The 20,044-nt window shown below is 41.7% G+C and overlaps 1 protein-coding gene across 2 annotated transcripts in view; it reads left to right on the top strand.

Moving 5' to 3' along the window:
• macf1a (microtubule actin crosslinking factor 1a) overlaps positions 1-20,044 on the top strand; it is a 309,958-nt gene that overhangs the window by 38,663 nt on the left and 251,251 nt on the right. Inside the window, exon 1 of one of the 2 annotated variants that reach the window (XM_079570811.1) lies at positions 5,356-6,459. The exons of the other annotated variant lie outside the window; for it this stretch is intronic. Coding sequence (XP_079426937.1) covers positions 6,366-6,459 — 94 coding nt within the window. The 5' untranslated portion in view covers positions 5,356-6,365. Of the gene's footprint in view, positions 1-5,355; positions 6,460-20,044 lie in introns of those variants that run through there. 2 annotated transcript variants of the gene reach the window in all.

Genomic DNA, 20,044 nt, shown 5'->3' on the forward strand with positions numbered 1-20,044 from the left:
AGAAAGCACAAAGACACCATAAGTACTGCACTACAAAAAGTATATCTAAAAATAGGTCAATTTAGCTTGAAATAAGTATGTCTGCCCTTGTTTTGAGAAGGTAAGTAAGATGATCACAGGAGCCTCACAGGAGCAAGCTATTGGCCATCTGTTGGTAGTTTTGCTTTTGAAATTAAATTAGTTTTATCTTATGCATCTGTGAAACCCTGTAAATCCCTCAAAGCGGCACTTGTTTCTGTGTCTACAATGAGTTATTTCTGCTAATTTCTCCAAGATAACCATACAACGTTTATTAAAGTTGTGACCATTTAAAACAGCGAGATCTTTTTTATGCATTTAACTTTTCATTGAGGAATAATTGGGATGACAAGTGGACATTATGTCATGGTTTTCACACTGCATTGACCTCTTAACCCCACCTGAGCCAAGCACGTTTTCTCCAAATCGGCATTACCCAAATCTAAAAGCTTCTTGAAAAGAAAAGAAAAGAAAACAAGGGTGAAAATGCGACAAAATGGTGTCAAAAAGTGTCAAACAAAGCCTCAAAAGACCAACAAAAAAGTAACAAAAAGTGACAAAAAATGTGAAGAAAATTGAGGTGTAAAAAGAATGTGAAAAAAGTGACGACAACACGGCAACGACGCAAGAAAAAATATCCATTCAGATCAGTTTTGTAGGTCTTAGCTTTCAAATGAGCCATTAATCTGGCCTATAGGCTCCAGTCCAGAAGCTTAAAACTGAACTGGAGAAAATGCCCTTGGTTAAGGCGGGTGGAAAGAGGTTTGACTCCTAGACTTTCTGCTCCAAAAAACATGTCCAATAATAGAGTCCCATCTACTGGCGCTGGATTGATTCATGGTGTTTGTTCAGAGTTTTATTGGAAACTGGAATTTGCACGTTATTTTTTCCTCCGTACTAACAAAGGCCGCGCTCTTTTCTTGAACAATATCATAAGATTTACGCTGCTTCATGTCGTGCACAATAGCTCTGATTCAGGGTGTAATTTGTCCCATTGAGCCTCTGTAATAAGGATCAGCAGTTCATAATCACATCATATTGTTTGAAGTTCAATAGCTTTCATGTTTTAGCAAAGAACTTGTGTGGAGGCTTTGACATTTTTGCTGCTTCGCTGGAGGTGAAGGTCGAAAGTGCACTGAAGTAGATTCCTTTTCTAGACACAGGTTAGTCCTAATTTAGCCTCGATCTAGGTGTATTTGGCGTGAAAAGTTTGAGAACCACAGCTCTACTACACCATAAATTCAACACCTTGTGCTTCTCAAATGTGAAGTAGCATCCTGGTTTGATCGAAGCATGAATCATTTAGCAGTTTTTCTCAGCGAAAGTTGTTTTAGGCGTTGTGGAGTGGAGAACTGTATGTCCTTTTGGCGGAGTGTCACATTCAGAGTGCAGCTGGAGACACAGACACTGGTCTAAAGAGGACAGAAACACGCAGCTACTGTAAGTGCATCAGTGGACGACAACCGACATCAGTGTCATCTGAAATCCATTGATATCAGGGCTCCAGAGGGACACCAACACGGGCCCGACTGTATATTGTCCCTGTACGCTGTAACTGTACTACTAGATATAAGCTGATGATGTGGGCCCATACCACTATTCTTTTTATGGAAAAGATAAACAACTTCACAGAGAAATTGATATACTGTATATATCTCTCATATCAGTCCAATTAACCTAAAATCTGAAGTCCTGGATATGAGTAAATCTATTTCATTTGATTTATTTCAAGCATTTTTATTGTGTAAGTGAGTTTTCTAACCAGTTGTGTTATTGTGTGGTTTGGTCTCGCTCTGAAAGAAAAGAAAACTTTGAACAAAGTGGTTCGATCAGCCTGCAGGACCATTGGCTGCACTTTGGAGGCCACATACAAAACTAGACTCTTCAATCGGGCTTCACAAATTGTTGAAGGAATTGGCAACCGTTATTAAATACTGAGATATGTTCTTACCTGAGCTTAGACGAGTTGATGCGTAGCTGTCTGGTGTTTACGTATACGCTCAGTCAAAAAGACTGTAGATGGTGAGGGGGTGAAGTTAGAAGCGACCAAGCTCTCTCCAAGTTTTCCCTATTTAAAAGAATAGGCCACCGTTTTTACATACTGAGATATGTTCTTGCCTTAGTTTAGACGAGTTCATTTGTACCTGTCTGGTCTTCACGTGTGCCCTCAGTCACGTGAACACAGCACAGACGGTGTTAGCATTTAGCCTCTCCTATAGCTCCAAACGAGTTGAAGATAGAAGCTACCAAGCTCTTCCACGTTTTCCCTATTTAGATATGGTTGCGAGAAGTGTTACATGATAAAGTATAATTACACAAAATTAAACAATGTGGATTTTCTAAGCTATATTGTAAGGCGTAATAATACCAGGAGTAGTTCGACATCCGCACAGTAAAGTGAAGATATTACTGTGCGGATTTCAAACTAGTCCTGGTATTATTACACCTTACAATATAGTAGCTGTACTTAGATCATGTAAAGGCTCATGTAACCATATTTAAATAGGGAAAACGTGGAAGAGCTTGGTCGCTTCTAATTTCAGCCCCGTTTGGGTCCATAGAGAGGAGGAGAGGCTAAATGTAAACAACATCTTTGGTCTTTTTGTGTGACTGAGCACACACGTAAAGCCCAGAGAGGTATGCATCAACTCATCTAAGCTCAGGTAAGAACATATCTCAGTATTTAATTCGATGGCCCGTTTGTTTAATGATGCCTTTGTGCTGCTATGGCCATTTTTGAAACGCTTCCTTCAAGGAAAAGGTACAGCTCTATCAAATGTTCTGCTGTTCTGCTATAAAAAGTTTCTTTCTACAAGCTGTGATCACTTAAAACAAGGCACTTTCAATTTTGTATGGATTTTTTATTGTACAGTATTTTACCCTTACATTCTTTATGTGGCATTTGTTTGTTTTCATATCATGTAATGTTCTTTTAAATGTTAACCGTGCACTTTGAGCTCCTTGCACATTTTTTAATTTTATTTGTTTTATAGTCCAAATGGCAAATAAACGGTACTCAACTAAACTGAAATAGTGTGCCAGGAACAAAACAGAAAGGATAAACTGCACAATAACAATCACTTATACACTGCTGCTTGAAATAAAGTGGGGAGAAGTAGAACATATTGAACCTCACCTTGATCAATTGAAGAATTAATACAAACAAAATAGCAGCTTCCTTGTCAATTTTAGACCGGTCTGGACTGGTCTGAAGGGTTAATTTTGTATATTCTTGGTTCAAACATGCTCAGAGATCCAGGTGGATGAATAATCCGAGTCTGCTCAATCACAACAGCTGGATTTATCTTGATTTAGGCGGCCGACGCTTCAAGATTGATCCAATTTGTTCCCTAAAGCGATCCCAGAGTGGGTATTGGTGCGTATCACTGTGCTGTAAAGTTAAATGTAACCTCAATCTTTTATACTTCCTCTGATAATCTGGATGTAATGTTGCATGTACTAAACAAACAAAGGTCAAAGGGTTCGTTGTAATTCTTAGTCTTCACCACTAGGGGGAATCGCATATATTTATCTGTACAATGAGGGCAGTTTGTTTGGCAGGTGGACTGGGAGTGATAAAAGTGAAATACGATGTGAAATTAAGCCATGTCTTATTGCTTTTGTTCACGGCAGGCAGTTAATTGTTAGTTTAGTGTATTGTTACCAGAAATAATAAAGATGAGGCGGTCTATATGAGCCTCTGTGGGATTAATTTAATCTGCGAACCCCTAATGCAGCGTATGGGACTGACCTCTGCAGGATTCTGATTTAGTGCAGTGGGACACGAGAGACTTAGAAGATATATTTCCTACATATTTTATTTGTGTCGGCGTGTACAGCATGGGATTCTTTCACGGCCCCCGAAGGACATTATTAGTGATTGCTTTGAATTTTAGGATCAATGCTGCAAAGCTATTTAGCAGCAATTTGCTGAATGAAAAACCAATATAAACGAGCATTGTGTTGCCACTTATATTGCATTGAAGTCAGCATTATTTTGCAAAACAATGCTTGAGATAGAGTTTTTTTTTTAAATGATTCCTGTTTGATTGAAGTTTCATTTTGTGAAGCCCTATAAGCGATTTAAGACTTTTTTATATTGGGCTATTTAAGACAGGGGGTAAGAGGTTAAAAGAAGGGCGGACACGATCATTACTATATCGACTTTTGGGGGGGCTCGGTAACACATTATTTTTATCCAAAGTAAATTGTGGTTTGTTGTATTTCACTTTCATTGTAGAATATTTGAAGATTTGAGTCCCTTTCAAACAAAGCTTTGCGGCCATTTTTAAGCTTTAGAGTTAGTTTCTGTGACAGGTCTTCAATAATATTGTTTATCGCAACATTTTCCTGCCTCAATATTTCAAACTTCAAATTTTGTTATCGTGACAGTCCTATTTAACCTCTTAACCCCCACCTGAACCAAGCACATTTTCTCCCGTTCGGCTTTACCCAAATCTAAAAGCTTCTTGGAAGAAAGCATCAAGAACGCGTCAGAAAACGTAGCAAAAATTAGACAAAAAGCGACATAAAAATATAGAAAAGCAACTAAAGAATTACAAAAATGCAACAAAAAAAAAGCACAAAAAAAAAGACAAAAATGCAAAAAAAAAGAGAGAAAAATGCAACCTCATAACCCCGACCTGAAGCGAGCACATTGTCTCCAGTACGGCTTTACCCAAGTCTAAAAGCTGTTCGAAAAAAAGCAAAATGGAGACAAAAAAACGAGGATGAAAGTGCAATAACAAAGTGACATTAAAAGCCACAAAAGAGCGACTAAAAATGTGATGAAAAACGAAAATATCACTTATGCAGGTCTTAGCTTTCAAATGAGGCCGTTTGGCATATAGAGTTCGGGAAGTTCCAGATCCGCCATCTTTGCAGCATACATTTCCATTGACTAACATTAGCTAAAAACAGTGTAAAAAGTGAAGAAAAAAGCTGTGTCCAAGTGTTTTAATGTCAAGAATAACTCTAGTATTTTACCTTTTAAAATCTCCATTAGTTTACAATTGCTGCTAATCCCATAATGCTTAGCGATATATGACATCACATTCCCAAACTCTAGCCTAGGCATAGATAAACTTTAAGATTTGGGTAAAGCCGAACTGGAGAAAATGCTCTTGATTAAAGTGGGGGTAAGTGGGGGGTAATGACTCCAAAAACTCAGAAACACTGACCGATAATTTGTTATTGTGTAAATCGAACTTTATTGATGAATAGGTGGGACGGGGACGGAGGTCTAAGTGGCAGGGCAATGCAACCAAAAGAGTTACCCCTCTAGTTTTGGAGCATAAATAATTGCAAAAACTAGGTAATAATTTGTAAAACATGCACTTTAACGCAGATGCAAAGCTTGTTGTTGCCATGGAGATGACTCGCCCGCCTCGCAGCTGTTGCTAAGGGGTCTAATTACTGCCTTGACACCGGTTGCTCCATAACAATTAGGGCCTCCCCCCTCTGCCTCCCCCTCCGGTCCCCCTCTGGTCTGTGGTCTGTCAAATAAACGAAGCGCGGTAACATCTGGGTTCGCCTCTAGAGGGCGCCCTGACCCCACGCTCTTCCTACCGAAGCCCCCGACGCTATAGCCGCTCTGCCCGAACCGGCTGTGCATTCCTGCGGCGAAGCTTCCTGGCGCGGCCCGGCCCGAGAGAGATGGCCGTCCCGGGGTATAGTTAGCGCGAGAGAGAGAGAGGGAGGCTGAGAGGAGGAGGAGAGAACAAACACATTCACAGCCTGCCAAAACTAGAGCCGCAAAGCTATTGGATACGAGCGCGGCCATTACTGCTGCTGCTACACAGGGAGCACGCTGCTGGAAGATTAGCAGCCAGAGGACGCGCCGACTCAGCCCGGGATAGGAAGTCAGTCCAGTCCAGCCTCCCTCCCCTACCGCACCGGGGACGGAAACAGACCGACCCTGCCTCCCCCCCCCCCTTTCGGAGGCTCTTCCCCCCCCTCCAGTTCACACTCACAGGAGCCTGCGGAAAGCACCTATTCGCCGGCTGGAAGAAGAAGAAGAAGAAGTGGAAGTCGAAGGCGAGCGATGCGTCTGTGCGCCCCTGTGGCACACACCATCGGAGAGCCGCGATAATGGATAGATAGCGTTTATGTAACACTTTTGATAAACACTCGGATGCTTTTTTGTCTATTTTAAGCTTGCCTGTGGATTACCTAAGCTGTCTGGAAGCGTGCTGCGGGGACTCCTCCAGCGCCAATGCCCGGTTCCATCCACTAGTTTTGTTGTTGTATTGGACGCCGGTGGATACAAGGAGGAGCAGCCGCCGCGCCGAGCCCTTGGAGAGGGGGGTTTACTGCGGTATAGACTGCAGCCCGACCCTCGCTCCGCTATGGCTGGATTCATACCGGGGCTGTTGCCCACCAACCACAACCAGGAGAAGGAATTTGCCCAGGCGTACGAAGACGTCTTGGAGAGATACAAAGGTAAAAGAAAGAAAAAAAAAAATGAGCGCAAAAAGTAATTGGGGCCAGAGTAGCATTGTCAATATTGATCCTTTTGAGTGCGGTGTTGACAGGTGTGGGATGCAAATTCATTCCTTCAGCCAGAGTCCTGCATGAATGACTTTTGAGCACTTTGTATGGATACATATCACTCATATCATTCATGCTGTGTTGCTGGATGACAGAATTGACGAATGGTTTCTCTTGGACCAGTGTTTTCTCAAGGATTACCCAGCTTTGGGTGTTTATTGGGTAAAAAGGAGGAGCAGTCCAACTAACTTTGGTGTTTATGGATCATTTAAGTCGATGTCCTGGAAAGATACAAAGGTGAAGTGACCGCAAAACTAAGCCCTAGAGCTGACAGGTGTGGCATGCAAAAAGCTTTTATCCTCCACAACTTTTGACAACTTTGTATATGGGTAATGTCATCCCTGCACTTGCTGTATTCCTGGTAATGCTTCAAGACAGAACTGACAAATGGCCCGGCTTGGACTGGTCTAAACCTAAATTACGAGTGCTTTCTCAAGGATTACATGGCTATCGAGGTTTATTGGGCGAAAAGCAAGAGTCGCCCAGCTAACTTTGGCATTTATTGCTCATATAAGTTGATGAATGTGCAACGCTGTCATTAATTGGTGAAGATGCATGGCGGTGTGAGTAAATTTGGACTTTTATCCCTGCTATATTGGGTAGCATGGATGAAAATGTCACTTAACGTTACGCTTGTACCTTGTAAAGTCCTGCTTTTTGACACTTTTGACAAATGACTCATCTCTGACCAACCTATTCTTAATTACTCTGTTTGTCTAGGGATTACCGAATGGCTCATAGTTTATTTGACATTTGAGACACTCCTATCCGTGACTTGCCACCACCTCTTGCCTCCATGTGCTGCATAATCCTAATAGTGTCTTTGCTTTGGATATAAATGGCGGTGTTGCACTCGAGCCGGTGCATCTGAGTCACTGACGGAAAATGTGAAAGAATGCCATCTTTGGTCCTAATTTATAACTGGATTTTGCAGAGTAGTTCATTTCTCATTTGACTCCATACCTGCACTGGTTTAGTCCTAGATTCCTCCTTGTTTTGTCTCGCTAATGATGGGTTTTTGTTCACTTTATGGCACAGATTGCACGAGTATGAATTAAAGTGATGAGTATTTTGTATCTTTCCCTGCTCTTGTTTAGTCCAAGACTCCCCTGTGTTTTGACTTGGAGGTTTTGACGTAGTTAGGACCTGTTTTCGCTGCGTTCTAGCCTTTCTCTAACGCTGTTTTTGTCCCAGTTTAACAACCCCTTTCAAGTCCACAGCCCCTCTTGTCAGATATCTCCTCAGTATGGCGGTGGTCCTTAGGAAATGGTCTTTGCAATCCACGCACCGGGTTGCTACCAAACGTCCCTCTTCTTTCTCTGCCCGTCGCATTGTTCGCGTCTGCAGCTTACTCCCCTGTTTTATAATCCCACTGACAGGGGCGCTTTAAAAATGAATGCCTCTACACAAATTGACTGGCCCGGGGTTCAAAGACCGGGGGAAGGGGGGAGGGGGTTGTAGTGGCTGCAGCCGGAATACGGTGGCGGGGTGGCGGGCGCAGCCAATAGGAGTAGCGTCTGTGGTGCTGATGAAAAGGAGGGTTTTAATTATTGATTATTGTAATGAGACTCCAGTGGGTGGAGAGGAGGCTTAGTGACAGGTGCACTCAGACAGAGCATAGACAAGATGCTACTGTCCATTTTTGAATAGCTTGGAAAGAATAAAGTCTTCTTTCGGATGTTGTAGATCGAGTTACCAAAATATTGAACAGAACATTGCCTTTCAATATACTGCAAGCAATATTGTGAGTTTGCACTTGACTGTCAGCATTTTTGTGTGTTTGAAGGACATTGTTTTGGTACAGGAGGTGTTAAAGATTCACCTCCACACTGGCTGACGACACTTTTTGGAATCACGTGATCTAATTCTCATCTTGTTTGCTCCCCTCTCAAGATGAGACTCATTACCCCTTACTGTAAGAAGATACTTTAAATAATTCAGTTTAACAATGGCCAAACTTGCTGCAACATGTCCACAATCTGACCTGTTACAAAGTGAATGTTTGTCCATCTGTGTTGTATTGCTGTGTACTGCTGCACTTTACATTTGTGTTCATAATCAGACAGGGCTGGACAATATCCTTCTTCCTCATTTCAGCTCTTTTCAGAGCATAGGCCATCAACGACAGCTCTCCAGCGGGTCTTGCCTTGGGCAGTTTCTCTGAGTTCACCCCAGGAGGATTTAGTTTCTCTTATGTGTCAAGCTCTCTTCTCCAGGTGTTGTATGAGCGTCCCCTTCGTCTCTTCCCTTGTGGGTTGACTTCCACCTGAGAGCCTTTCTTAGAGAGACTAGACGCAAGCTGGTAATTTTTATACTCACTACTGCCACCTCAGGTCTTACGCGTAACTGCAGCTTCTATATTAAGCTCGTGCATGTAGACACTTCAGACCCGCAGTAACAACTTTTTGAGTGACAGTGCAGGATTTTAGAGGCAGTTGTGATGAATAGGTCTGGGCTCTACCCATGTAGGCGGAGGAAAATACTTAGTTTTAACATTTTTAAACTCTGTATAGTCCCTTTAAGGATAGTCTGTAAAATTGCTAAGTGAGGATAGAGTGAAATTTGGAAGTAAACAATCAAGTTCCTAGTTTGCTAAATGAGGCTAACGAGAAAAAGCTTTCAAAAGTAACCAATCAATCCCCCACCCCCTCCCTCCTGATTGGACGTGACAGGCTGGTTCACATGAAAACTCTTCTCATTGGTCGAAGTGATAGCCCAGGATTCTGATTAGCTGCTGAAATCAACAAAGAAAAAAATATAATTATTTCATATTATTTGTACTGCAAATCAAATTTGAGACACGGATGGTCAATTATACAAAATCTAGTACATTTGTAAAACATTTTAACTTCCAGACTATCACTTTAATATGGTTAATAGCACAGCACAAAGACCATTTCAAAACTGAATGCCTGCCAATCCAAATATACCATGTGACTTTCAAATATGTCTGGGGAAAAAAGTCCCAGGACCTCACGGATTCTTGTCCATTCTCTGCTATCAGGAATTTATCCCATGAATGAAGTTTAAAATAAATGTAGCCAAAGAAGCACCACTTTAGCCTCTTGTCTTGCCAAGTCGTTCTGGGAGGCTGTTAAACTTGGCATTTAGGCGAGTTTATTAGTGCGAATGATTGCCTTCATTCATGCTGGTTCATTTGCTTTACTGCCACGCTGGGATTTTTAATTTATGTCTGACTGGCATCAACCAAAAATCTCTCCCTCTCCCTCTCTCTCTGTGGCACAGTAAATCCCGTTTCCTTTTTGGCCATCGTGGGGAGTCCATTTCTCAAAGCCCCACAACAGTTGGCCTCTATTAAACGAACATTTGTCGATCAGGAGGGTGTAAGTGAGCTTTATGGGTGCGTATCTGTCCGTGATGGATGAAGACAGCGTCCGAGGTGATGATGGAAATGCTGGAGAAATGTATTGATTGAACAAAGTGAGTGATTTTATTGCCCTTGTTTTAAAGAGTCCCAAACCTATACTTGCTCCTGACATCCTCAATGAATATGATGCAAGCGTCCAAGATGTTCAAGAGCTTGGGACGGATTGCAGGTGCTATGTATGAACCACCTCTTGTATGAGCTGCTGCTGAAGATTCAAAGGTTAGACCAAAACACAAAGGCAATAACAAGATACAACTACATTATAAAAAGCTCTAAAAAGTTGATTTAGCATGACACCCGCCTTTTAAAATCTAACAAAAATGTAAATCCCTTGTCTAACCATGTCAAAATCACAAAATTTTGCTTTAGATCAGGGGTGTTCAAACTTTTTTTTAACTTGGCGACATACAGAAAAATATACAAACAACTGGGCCACACTCAGTAGAGGTCAGATGTATAATTTCACCTCTATTGTATTAAAGTTAGCAAATTGAATACGCTTTAAAGTGATAGTCTGGAAGTCTACATGTTTTACAACTGTTATAAAATGTGCAAAATTAACCACCTGGTCTTCATTTTGATGTAAAGTAAGTAATGTTTTTATTATTTCTTGTAAGGTCCACTTTTCCCAGATCTCAGCAACTAATCAGAGTCTAGTATCCTCCCACGTCGACCAATGAGACACGCTTTTCCTGTGAACCAGCCTGCCAATCAGGAGGCAGGGGGAGGAGCTTGATCATTAACTTTTGAAAATCCTGTTCCTGCTCTCTTCATTTAGCAAACAAAGGGGGCTTTGGATGAAGAAGACCATGAGGCTTTAAATCCTAAAATTGCAGTTTTTGACACAGCCGTAAGTCTACTAGCGCCGCTACTGTTTCTCACTGGCCATTACGTCACGCTGTAATGATAGGGCAGTGTGTCAGTGGCTAATGCCTTGTTATTTTGGGCCTTTGTGATCGCTGGGGGGGCTGTGTCTGCATTTCGTCCCTGGACACGGTAATAATAACGGCGGGTGTAACGCTATAGGCCTCCAGAGCCGTGGCACAACAATAGGAAGGCACAGAATAATCATAAGCTTTTCATGGACCGTCTTTGAACGCCACACGCGACAATAGGGGGCGGGGTCTGACGCAGCACCTGTCACTCACACAGGCTTTTGGTGGATTGTATTGAGTTGAAAGAAGGATGGTGTTGGAAGGTAATGAATGACTTTTTGAGGTATAATTTTGTGTAAAACCACTAGCTTTTAGAGATGAATCACAATCAGTAGTAGAAAGCAGGCATATTCACTAAATCGTTTTTATATATTTCATGATTTTAGAATAAAATAAGGCTAAAACAACAGATATACGCAATATATTGACAAGTTAAATGTTAGTTTGAGAGGATTTGGGTAATATTAGCTGACGCGTTTTGGTCTTTGTGAGTAATTACGTTTTGTTCAAACATTTTCAGTTCATTATAGCAACATTTTGTGAACCCCATCTGGAGCTCTGTGCATCGTTAAACAAGCTCCTGAAGACACGGTCTCTTCAAGTCAATGAAGTGTGGGCTTTCCCTTGAGAGCGATTGATTAATGTGATTGGCAGATGGTTGTGTGAGGATTGCTGTAGCCTGTAATCGTAATGACAAGTGAGTGCGCAAAGAGGCACAGGATCTGAGGCACTGTCTAATACCAATCATTTTCAAACTTAAGGAATAGATGAAATCGCTGAATGGTGTCACGATGTTACAGTTTCAAATGATTATAAATGACATGTAATATTCAGTAATGCATAGATATATCCATATCACAAGAAGCCATAATACATCGCAAAATCATCAAAGCTTTCCATTTAAAAGGACTATGCAGCAATGTCCTAATGTGTAGAATGAGCTCAGACCTGTTCACCACACCTGCCTCTAAAATCCTGCACTGTCACTCAAAAAGGTGTTACTTCGGGTCAGAAGTGCCGTCACGCACGAGCTTGATATAGAGACTTCAGTTACGCATAAGACCTGAGGTGGCAGTAGTGAGTATAAAATGACCAACTTGCATCTAGTCTCTTTAACGACACATCTACAATTGCATCAGACATGCAGTTTGTCTATGTTTTTGTGTTTGTCCCTATCAAATAAACCAAATGAATAAATTACATGGTGAGTGACCAGTAACCATTGAGTTACTGGTTGACACTAGTCTCATGTTAACCTCTTAACCCCCACCGGCTTTACCTAAATCTATCAATCTCTTCTTGAACAAAAAGACAAAAAATAGGATGAAAACACAACAAAAAGTGTCATGAAGTAAGGAAAAAAGTGATGAAGCGTCCAACACGGGACCAAAAAGGTACAGAAACAGACAAAACATGACCAAAAAAGAGAAAAACATGACTAAAATGTGACAATAATGCAGCGATAATGCTCCAAGAAAGTCACTATCAGTTTTGTAGGTCTTAGCTTCCAAATGAGCCGTTGCTCTGTCTGGCCTATATGCTGTGAACTCCCTGGCCGAGAAGCTTTTCGATTTGGGTAGAACTGGAGAAAATGGGCTCGGTTAAGGCGGTGGGTAAGAGGTTAAAAACATGGCGTCAGGAGCAAAGACTTTACTGGAGGAAACTTCCTGCGCATCACTGTTTGTCTTGAAGCTAACGGCTAACACTAAATAAACAAGCTGCTCAAAAATTAATCAGCCTGTCTTTAGTATAAATACTTTTTAGTTGTTTCATTTTTTTTGTAGTGTTTTTCAGACTATTTACATCCTACATAATGATCTAACAGTAATAATTTAAGGAAGAAACACTGACCTGCAGCTGGAGTATTATTTTTCATCTGCAAATTTACACAGGTTGCTTTTCCCGCTACTACAACTCGATCTGTTTACGTTTTGCCCTCTTGCTTTACAACTTATTGCTCTGAACGGCAGCCAAATCTTCTATGTCACTCTTCTCTCTCCGTCGTGTGTGTGATTCTTGTGTGCCGTTTGTCAGGAAGAAAAGGCGCAGAAACTTGAACTTGGACCAAGCTGGAGGCATCACTTGAGCGCGAACACGAGCAGCGGCCATTCGATCCTCCTTAAATCATTCAGGACAAGGCGCTCGCGTGTGTGCGTTATGTTTATGCACGGAAATGCTGCTAACAATGACAGGATGCAGTGACTGGCTGTGGCTCGTATGGAAAAACACGGGGATTGAGTTTAGGCAGTGCTGAGTCAGTGGAAATGCAGCTGGTTTGGAGGAAAAATGACAGAAATATGAGTTTAATTTTGTGCAGCGGTGGCATAATTACGGGAGGATGAGATGTCTAATGTAATCCCCATTGGCAACATAGCCGGTGGTAGGAGTTAGAACATGCCTTGCCAACGTTTGCTGACTTGAGTGAAATTGTAGACTACTTGTAACAGTAGTAGAGATAGCCGTGTTGTTTTGTGTGGAATAGTGATGGTAGGTCAGGGCATGATGTTGTTGTTTTTTCGTTGACTTTTCTCCAAACAAAACAAAAAAACGACTGAATACCAAACTTTTTTCATCATATCGAAGTGTGTACAGCATGGAGGGTCACATTCAACCAGGTGCATTTAGCAGAGCAGTGTCCAACCTGGTTTGTTTTGCCCTTGGACCCTTCTATGGTTCTCCCAATGGCCGCTTGTAGCAGAGATTCACGACAGGGGCCGCCATTGCTGTAGTATCTCCATATAGGCTGCAGAACAAGCTAGTTTTACATTGCATAGCGCTGGACTTGTGATAGCTCCTGCGATAACGAGGAGGCACAATTAAAGTGACCATTTTAGATTTTGGAAAGCTCGTATACTAATGAGGGCCAGACTGTTAGCATTGGAGCTGCTATGACCGAACTACACATCACGCGAGGGCCGAGTCTACAGTGAAGATCCCGCCCTTGTGCCCTTTTTAGGAACAGGCTTCGTGAGAGCTGGGGGGGAGGAGTCTGTAAATCCGCCATGATTTCCCCCTTGAACGTAGTTATTTTGGGGGGGGGAGTGAGTAATGATAGTCTATTAATAATATGTCTATGGGTAATCCGCATACCCCCTACCTTAACTTCTTAACCCCCATCTGAACTGAGGACATTTTCTCCAGTTTGGCTTTACCCAAATCTAAAAGCTTCTTGAAACAAGCGTCAAAATGCTGACTAAAACACAACCAAAAAGTGACTAAAACGCAACAAAATAGTGACAAAAACATGCCGGAAAAGTAACAATAACACAATAAAAAAAAGTGATAAAAAAAGTGACAAACACGACAAAACAACAACAACGGAAAAAAGCAACAAACAACTATGAAAACATGACAAAAACGCTTCAAAAATGTGACAGACACAAATCAGTTTTGTAGGTCTTAGCTTTCAAATGAGCTGTTACACTGCCCTATCGGCTGTAAACTCTCCGCTCATGAAGCTTTTAAGATTTAGGAAATGCCGAACTCGAGAAAATACGTTACGGCAGGGAGTAAGAAGTTAAGGGGTGTGGCAGTTTATTCAGAAATATATATATAATGTTGTGTTCAATATAAGCTTAAATACTCCCAAAACTGTACATTTTACTGTAAAATATAGCTTTTTCTTTTAAAATAATGCTCTAATAGGAGTAATTTTCACATTTGGTCCTGTCTGTCCTTGAATATGCTGATTTTTGTCTCAAACTTATGCAGCGCTTTGGGGAGGCTCGGTAACTATATTTGAAATAAACCTTGACCTTGGATCAGGACCACAACAACAAGGCAAAGAAATTGTTGTGTCTATGATACAATTCTCTATTTTTCAGTGACATTTCCAGGAGATTAGTTGGATCGAATTTAAACACTTTGACGTTTTGACTTTTTCCAGGAAATCTTGAGGGGAAGCAGAACAATCGTACATTCATAGGGACAGACGACCAGGAAAAACACAGGCTTCACAGTGACCTTCACAAATATAATGGTGAAATGTCGGCAACTGTGTTTAAGACCTAATGCAAAACAAATACAAGTCCCTCATTTGAATTTACAATCTTTTGCCTCAGGCCCTTTTAAAACTCATGTGCTTCAAGTTTGCAAGGCTAACTTTGTCTCAAGTGTGTAGCTCCTCTGAGTTCTGGAATTTGCTTCATCATGGTCTAAATATAGGGAATATCTTTGTCTGTGATTCTCAGTGTGGTCACCTCTGCTAAGATGGACTGGGAGTTCTGATTTTACAGGTTTAGTCCATGGTTTGAGCCCTTTTTGTCAACTTTGGTGAGAGGTTGCTAGTTTATTCTTTATGTTGGTAGACTTTTAAATATACCTTGTCCCTCGTCATCAGCGACCGATTAAACACAGGAAGTTCCTTACTCAGCAGGAAAAGCCTTGGAGTTGACTATTTGCTGACGTCTTTTACTTTGAAAGGATACAGGAAGTGACAGCCCACCTCTATATGTCCCTCTGGATTTCCGTTACATGTTACTCCAGGTCTGTTTTGTGATGACCTGCTGTGTCGATATACAATGGTACTACATGGAAACAACCATTGGATAACTGTTTGTTGATTGTGTAGAATAAAAAGATGGAGATTTAGCTTGAAGCCTGCACTCTCTGATTGTCAGGTGAAATAAGAAGCACTTCAGTCCCAGGTCGGAGTCTTAACAGCGGGATTTTTCCACGTGGCCTAGATTTTCCCTTCACTCCTGCCACCTACTTTGAGCAGAGGACTATTCTTCAGCTTGTTTTAGCCTCCTGCATAAACGGCGGTAATTTTACATCCTCCTTTAGTCGGGCAGTATATCCAGACTCCGAGAAGCTACAGTGTATTGCAAATGTATAGATTTTTTTTGCAAAGACAGCCAAAAACTCATATAGTAACTTAAAAATGTGCTGAAGTTTTGATTATTTACTGTTGCATTGTTTGGTCCTGGTTTCAATTTTCATTTGTTTTGACATGATTTGATGAAATAATCGTTCTAGTGAAATATTGCAATGATCAGACACAACAATTTTTTCTTTGGTTTACGGTTTGGTTTACAACTGGGATGCTTCAGGACCCACCATTATCCTGGGATGGCAAACTGCGACCCAAATACGAATTGAATTCCTAATAAATCAAGTGATTTGCACAACAAATTAACATTAAACATTTAAATAAACCTATAAAGCTGAAATTATGTCCAAAACAACAGTCATTTTTACAGATTCTGATGTCCATCCATTTTCTTCCGCTTTATCCGGGGCCGGGTCGCGGGAGCAGCAGATTCAGCAGAGAAGCCTAGACTTCCCGATCCACACACACCTCCTCCAGCTGTTCTGGGGCGACCCCGAGGCGACACCAGGCCAGCTCGGAGACGTAGTCCCACCGGCGTGTCCTGGGTCTTCCACGAGGCCTTGTCCCACTCGGACATGCCTGGAACACCTCCCACCTCCCTGGCAGTTTTGCGTTCATTGTTGTTATGTAGTTTCACACAAATGAATCAGGATTTTGATCATGTTTCTATGGTGAATCTCGCCGTGTTAATAGTTGGGTTAAACTTATACGTTCTGCATTTAAGTCCAATTACACGAAATTTTCAGAGGCAGTCTATATGAAAGCGCATGTTTGTTTACGCTGAAATCTGAGATGGGGTTTACATTCGTCTCACAGTTACAGTAAGTTGTAAAGTACAGTCTGAGCTTTATAAGAATGTTTGCTGCTAAAACCGCTTAGCCGGGCTTACACTGTAGTGAAACAAATTACAGGGATTTGATATGGTGCATGGTACATACATTGAACAAGATTATAAGCTTATTGGTTCAATCTTTTTCCCCATGGTAAAGAGATTGGACGGTGGTGATTGGTGGTTGATTTATGGTGCAGAAATGATTTTTTTATTGAGAAATAGAGGCACATTGTCAATAGTTTTGCTGATTTATTGTGTAGTTCGATGATAGGATAATAGACCGTCATCAGTCTAAATCAGGTACAACATTTTAAGTCAATTAAATGAGAGTCCCAGTAGAGTTTCTGTATTCCTGGGCTGTTTCCCTCTCGATCGATCCCCTTCCCGCATTCACATGTCTTTATTTCATTACATCTTCATTCACAGTCACTCGCTCTCCCCCCCTGAAGCCCCTCCCATCACTGCTTGAGTCGTCCCACAATTCCTTGCAATTTTTCCTGTTTAGTCACAATCTGCAGCTGCGTCACAAATCAGGAGAGGCGATCAATGACTGGGCGTACACACACACACACACACTGTCCGACAGGGAACGATTATCCAGGGTCTGTAAATTACAACCATTCGAATTGTTTATTTCATTTTGTGTGCGATTAATCTTGTGATCCAAGTAGAGAAAGAAATAAGGCGGTGAATAGGCCGATGTGGGCAGAGAGACTGGGCTCTTGGCGTCTCTCCCCAGGGACTAAATGCTTCCAGAAAATGCATTTAAATGAACTGCAGAAGTGCCTACAGAAACAAATTGCGGGGGGGAAAAAATCAAACTACATTATAATGTGAATTTAATGGGAAATACTTAAGTGGAGCTAAGAAAAGGAATCATTTTTGCCTCAAGGAAGACGTTAAAGTGAGGAGAAGTGAATTAGGACTTAATGCACAAACATTTTCTTGGTTGTTTCATGTTGGTCAAAGCTGCCTCTGTTCTGTACGTTCATGAGCCGCAAATACATTTGTCCTCGAGTGCTCATAAACAATATTTAGTTGTAAAAAATTTATGACGGAAATCATGGAAGTTACTGAGTTATGTGTATTAAATTTGATTATATGGTCTCATGACTTTCAGGTTAGCAGCATATCTCATGACATCTCTGAATTCATCCTTTCGATTTCTGCACTTATGATCAAAACAACCCAATAACATTCTACTGTTGTCACTACCAGTTTTTCCCATCCCATCTAATTCTTGGGTTTGGAGTGGTTGCCGATATGGAGTGAAAAACAAATCTGTAAAAATAAAGCACCTTTAGCACATGGCTCATTATGCAGATGAAGCAAAGTCTGTGCACTGGGACTTATGCTGCTTGATTCTACGTAGGCAAAACATATCACCAATGTGATCATTAGGGGTTTTATTGTGTGCATAGCCAAAAAGATTTGGTGTCAGATAGGTTTGGATTTAGGTAAGAGAATCTGTGGTATTGGTATAAAATCCGATACCAGTATCGGTATCAGAACAACCCTATTTTTAACAGACTATGGTAGTATTTCTATGCTGTTTCTGAAGGAAAATAGTTCAAAAAATGTTCCCTGAAAATGTTCTGTGACCCACTTTTGGGTCCCGACCCACCAGTTGTGAGCCTCTGTCCCCTTTTATAGTGGCAAAATAAATAGAAGAATATCTGGGTAATGACATGAAACTCTTCTTTATTTGTATTCTAATTACATATTGAATTGTGTCCTGTTTTGTGAATCAAACCAAATCGTGCTGAATGGCTACACCCCTTGTTCTTCAGTGGATTTGATTGTAATTTTGGCCAGTTCAACATGAACTCTTTATTTTATGATTTGTTGTTGAGTAAAGTGATAAAGCTGCTGTGTTATTGACTGAGAGGGGGCGTGTGTGGCATAGAGGTCAGAGCCACACGCCACGTCCTTTCATCAGGGAGAATCACTATTGATTCATTTGACAACAACTCTCCAAGACACCAGAGGAGAGGGAGGCGGAGAGAAAGGGGGGAGTGAGAAGTGATGTGGAAGCGCCGCTGATGTTTCTGACCCACTTTCCAACTCAATAAATAAACCCAACAGTTCCCCCTTTGAAGATATTGTACAGCATTACATCCGGAAATGAAAATGACTGTTAGTCAAAATGCCATGTCGCCGCGAATCCGCCGAAACATTGGTGTAAGTTCGAGAGCGACTCGGGACGTCCTGTTACAGTCATGAATGCGGCTCAGTGTGTGCGATGGAGAAGAGAAGAGAGAGGCCCTTTTATAACGAACCAACACAAAACACCGCTACGCAACCGGCAAGATATTTCACACAGCATTCAGACGCGCAACAAAGGCGGCCATTGATCAGTTCAGTCAAAATCAGCTGGGCATCGCAGTTATGTAAGAGGAGAGAGAGGAGGGAGAGGGAAGAGAATTGTGTTTAGAAAGATGGGAATAGCAGAGCATGGGAATTAAGGCCAAATGTCTCAAGCTAATGTTAATAGATGCACTCTTTGTAGTTTATATAAGGCACTGCAACTTTCAACTTGATGCCTTCTGCTGTCTGTTCTTCAAATAGTCCTTATTTATATTCTATTGTACAGGCCGATACTCAGGTGCAGGTATTTCAACTTTTTCCATAGAGGAGATTGTACTTTGGTTAGGGGAGATCTAATATGCAAATTTAGAAGGGGATGGGGTTGCCTGGAGTGGAACCTCAGTCAACTGGACCTGGCCCGTCGACTCCTCAGTGTTCTCCCTGAAGGCAGCACATTGAAAGCCTTGCAGATGAGACATATCGAATAAGTGTCAAGAGTAGAGGGGAGAGGGGCACCCATGATCTTCTCAGCTGCGGTCTGGAGGCTCTCAGGTTGATCAGGACACGCTCTGTAGAAAGTGCATGAGATGATGGGGAGCTGTGACTCTGCTGGCTCCTCTTCTCAGTTTGCAGAGGAAGCAAAGACGCTGCTGTCCTGTCTTTCTTGACCAATGATGCGGTTCTCTGTGCTGTGCTTGTCACTCCGTCTACAGCAGCTCCGTCAATCAATTGTCCGAAGAGCGAGCTGGTTGTGTGCTCTCCGAAAGTCCACAACAACAGAGAGAGATTAAGCGTGCGCCATGCGAACACGCTGATCACTCCTGTAGTTTATCTCGCGTCTGAGACATAAGACGTGGTTTAAATGGAAAAATCCTGGCATTCCTGCATAGAAATCTCGCTATAGAAACATGTCTCCTTTAAGTCTGGCTGCTCCAGAAAGACAATGAGGGAGACGACAAGGACACGACTGGCTTTGACTTTTCAGTTCAATGTCAGAGCGCTCCTTCAGCCTCTGCAGATAAGAATAAACACACAGCGGCACAATGCTAACACAATGAGGATAAAGGCGACATTATAAAGCCGTGATAAGGCCATGTGTTCTTGGCTTATTAACTCGCCGTGTTTCATGTTAATCCTCTGCTTTCTCTATTATTAATAAATCCTATTACTGTACCTAATTCAAA

This window comes from Gobius niger (assembly GCF_951799975.1).
Source record: "Gobius niger genome assembly, chromosome: 14".
NCBI lineage: Eukaryota > Metazoa > Chordata > Actinopteri > Gobiiformes > Gobiidae > Gobius > Gobius niger.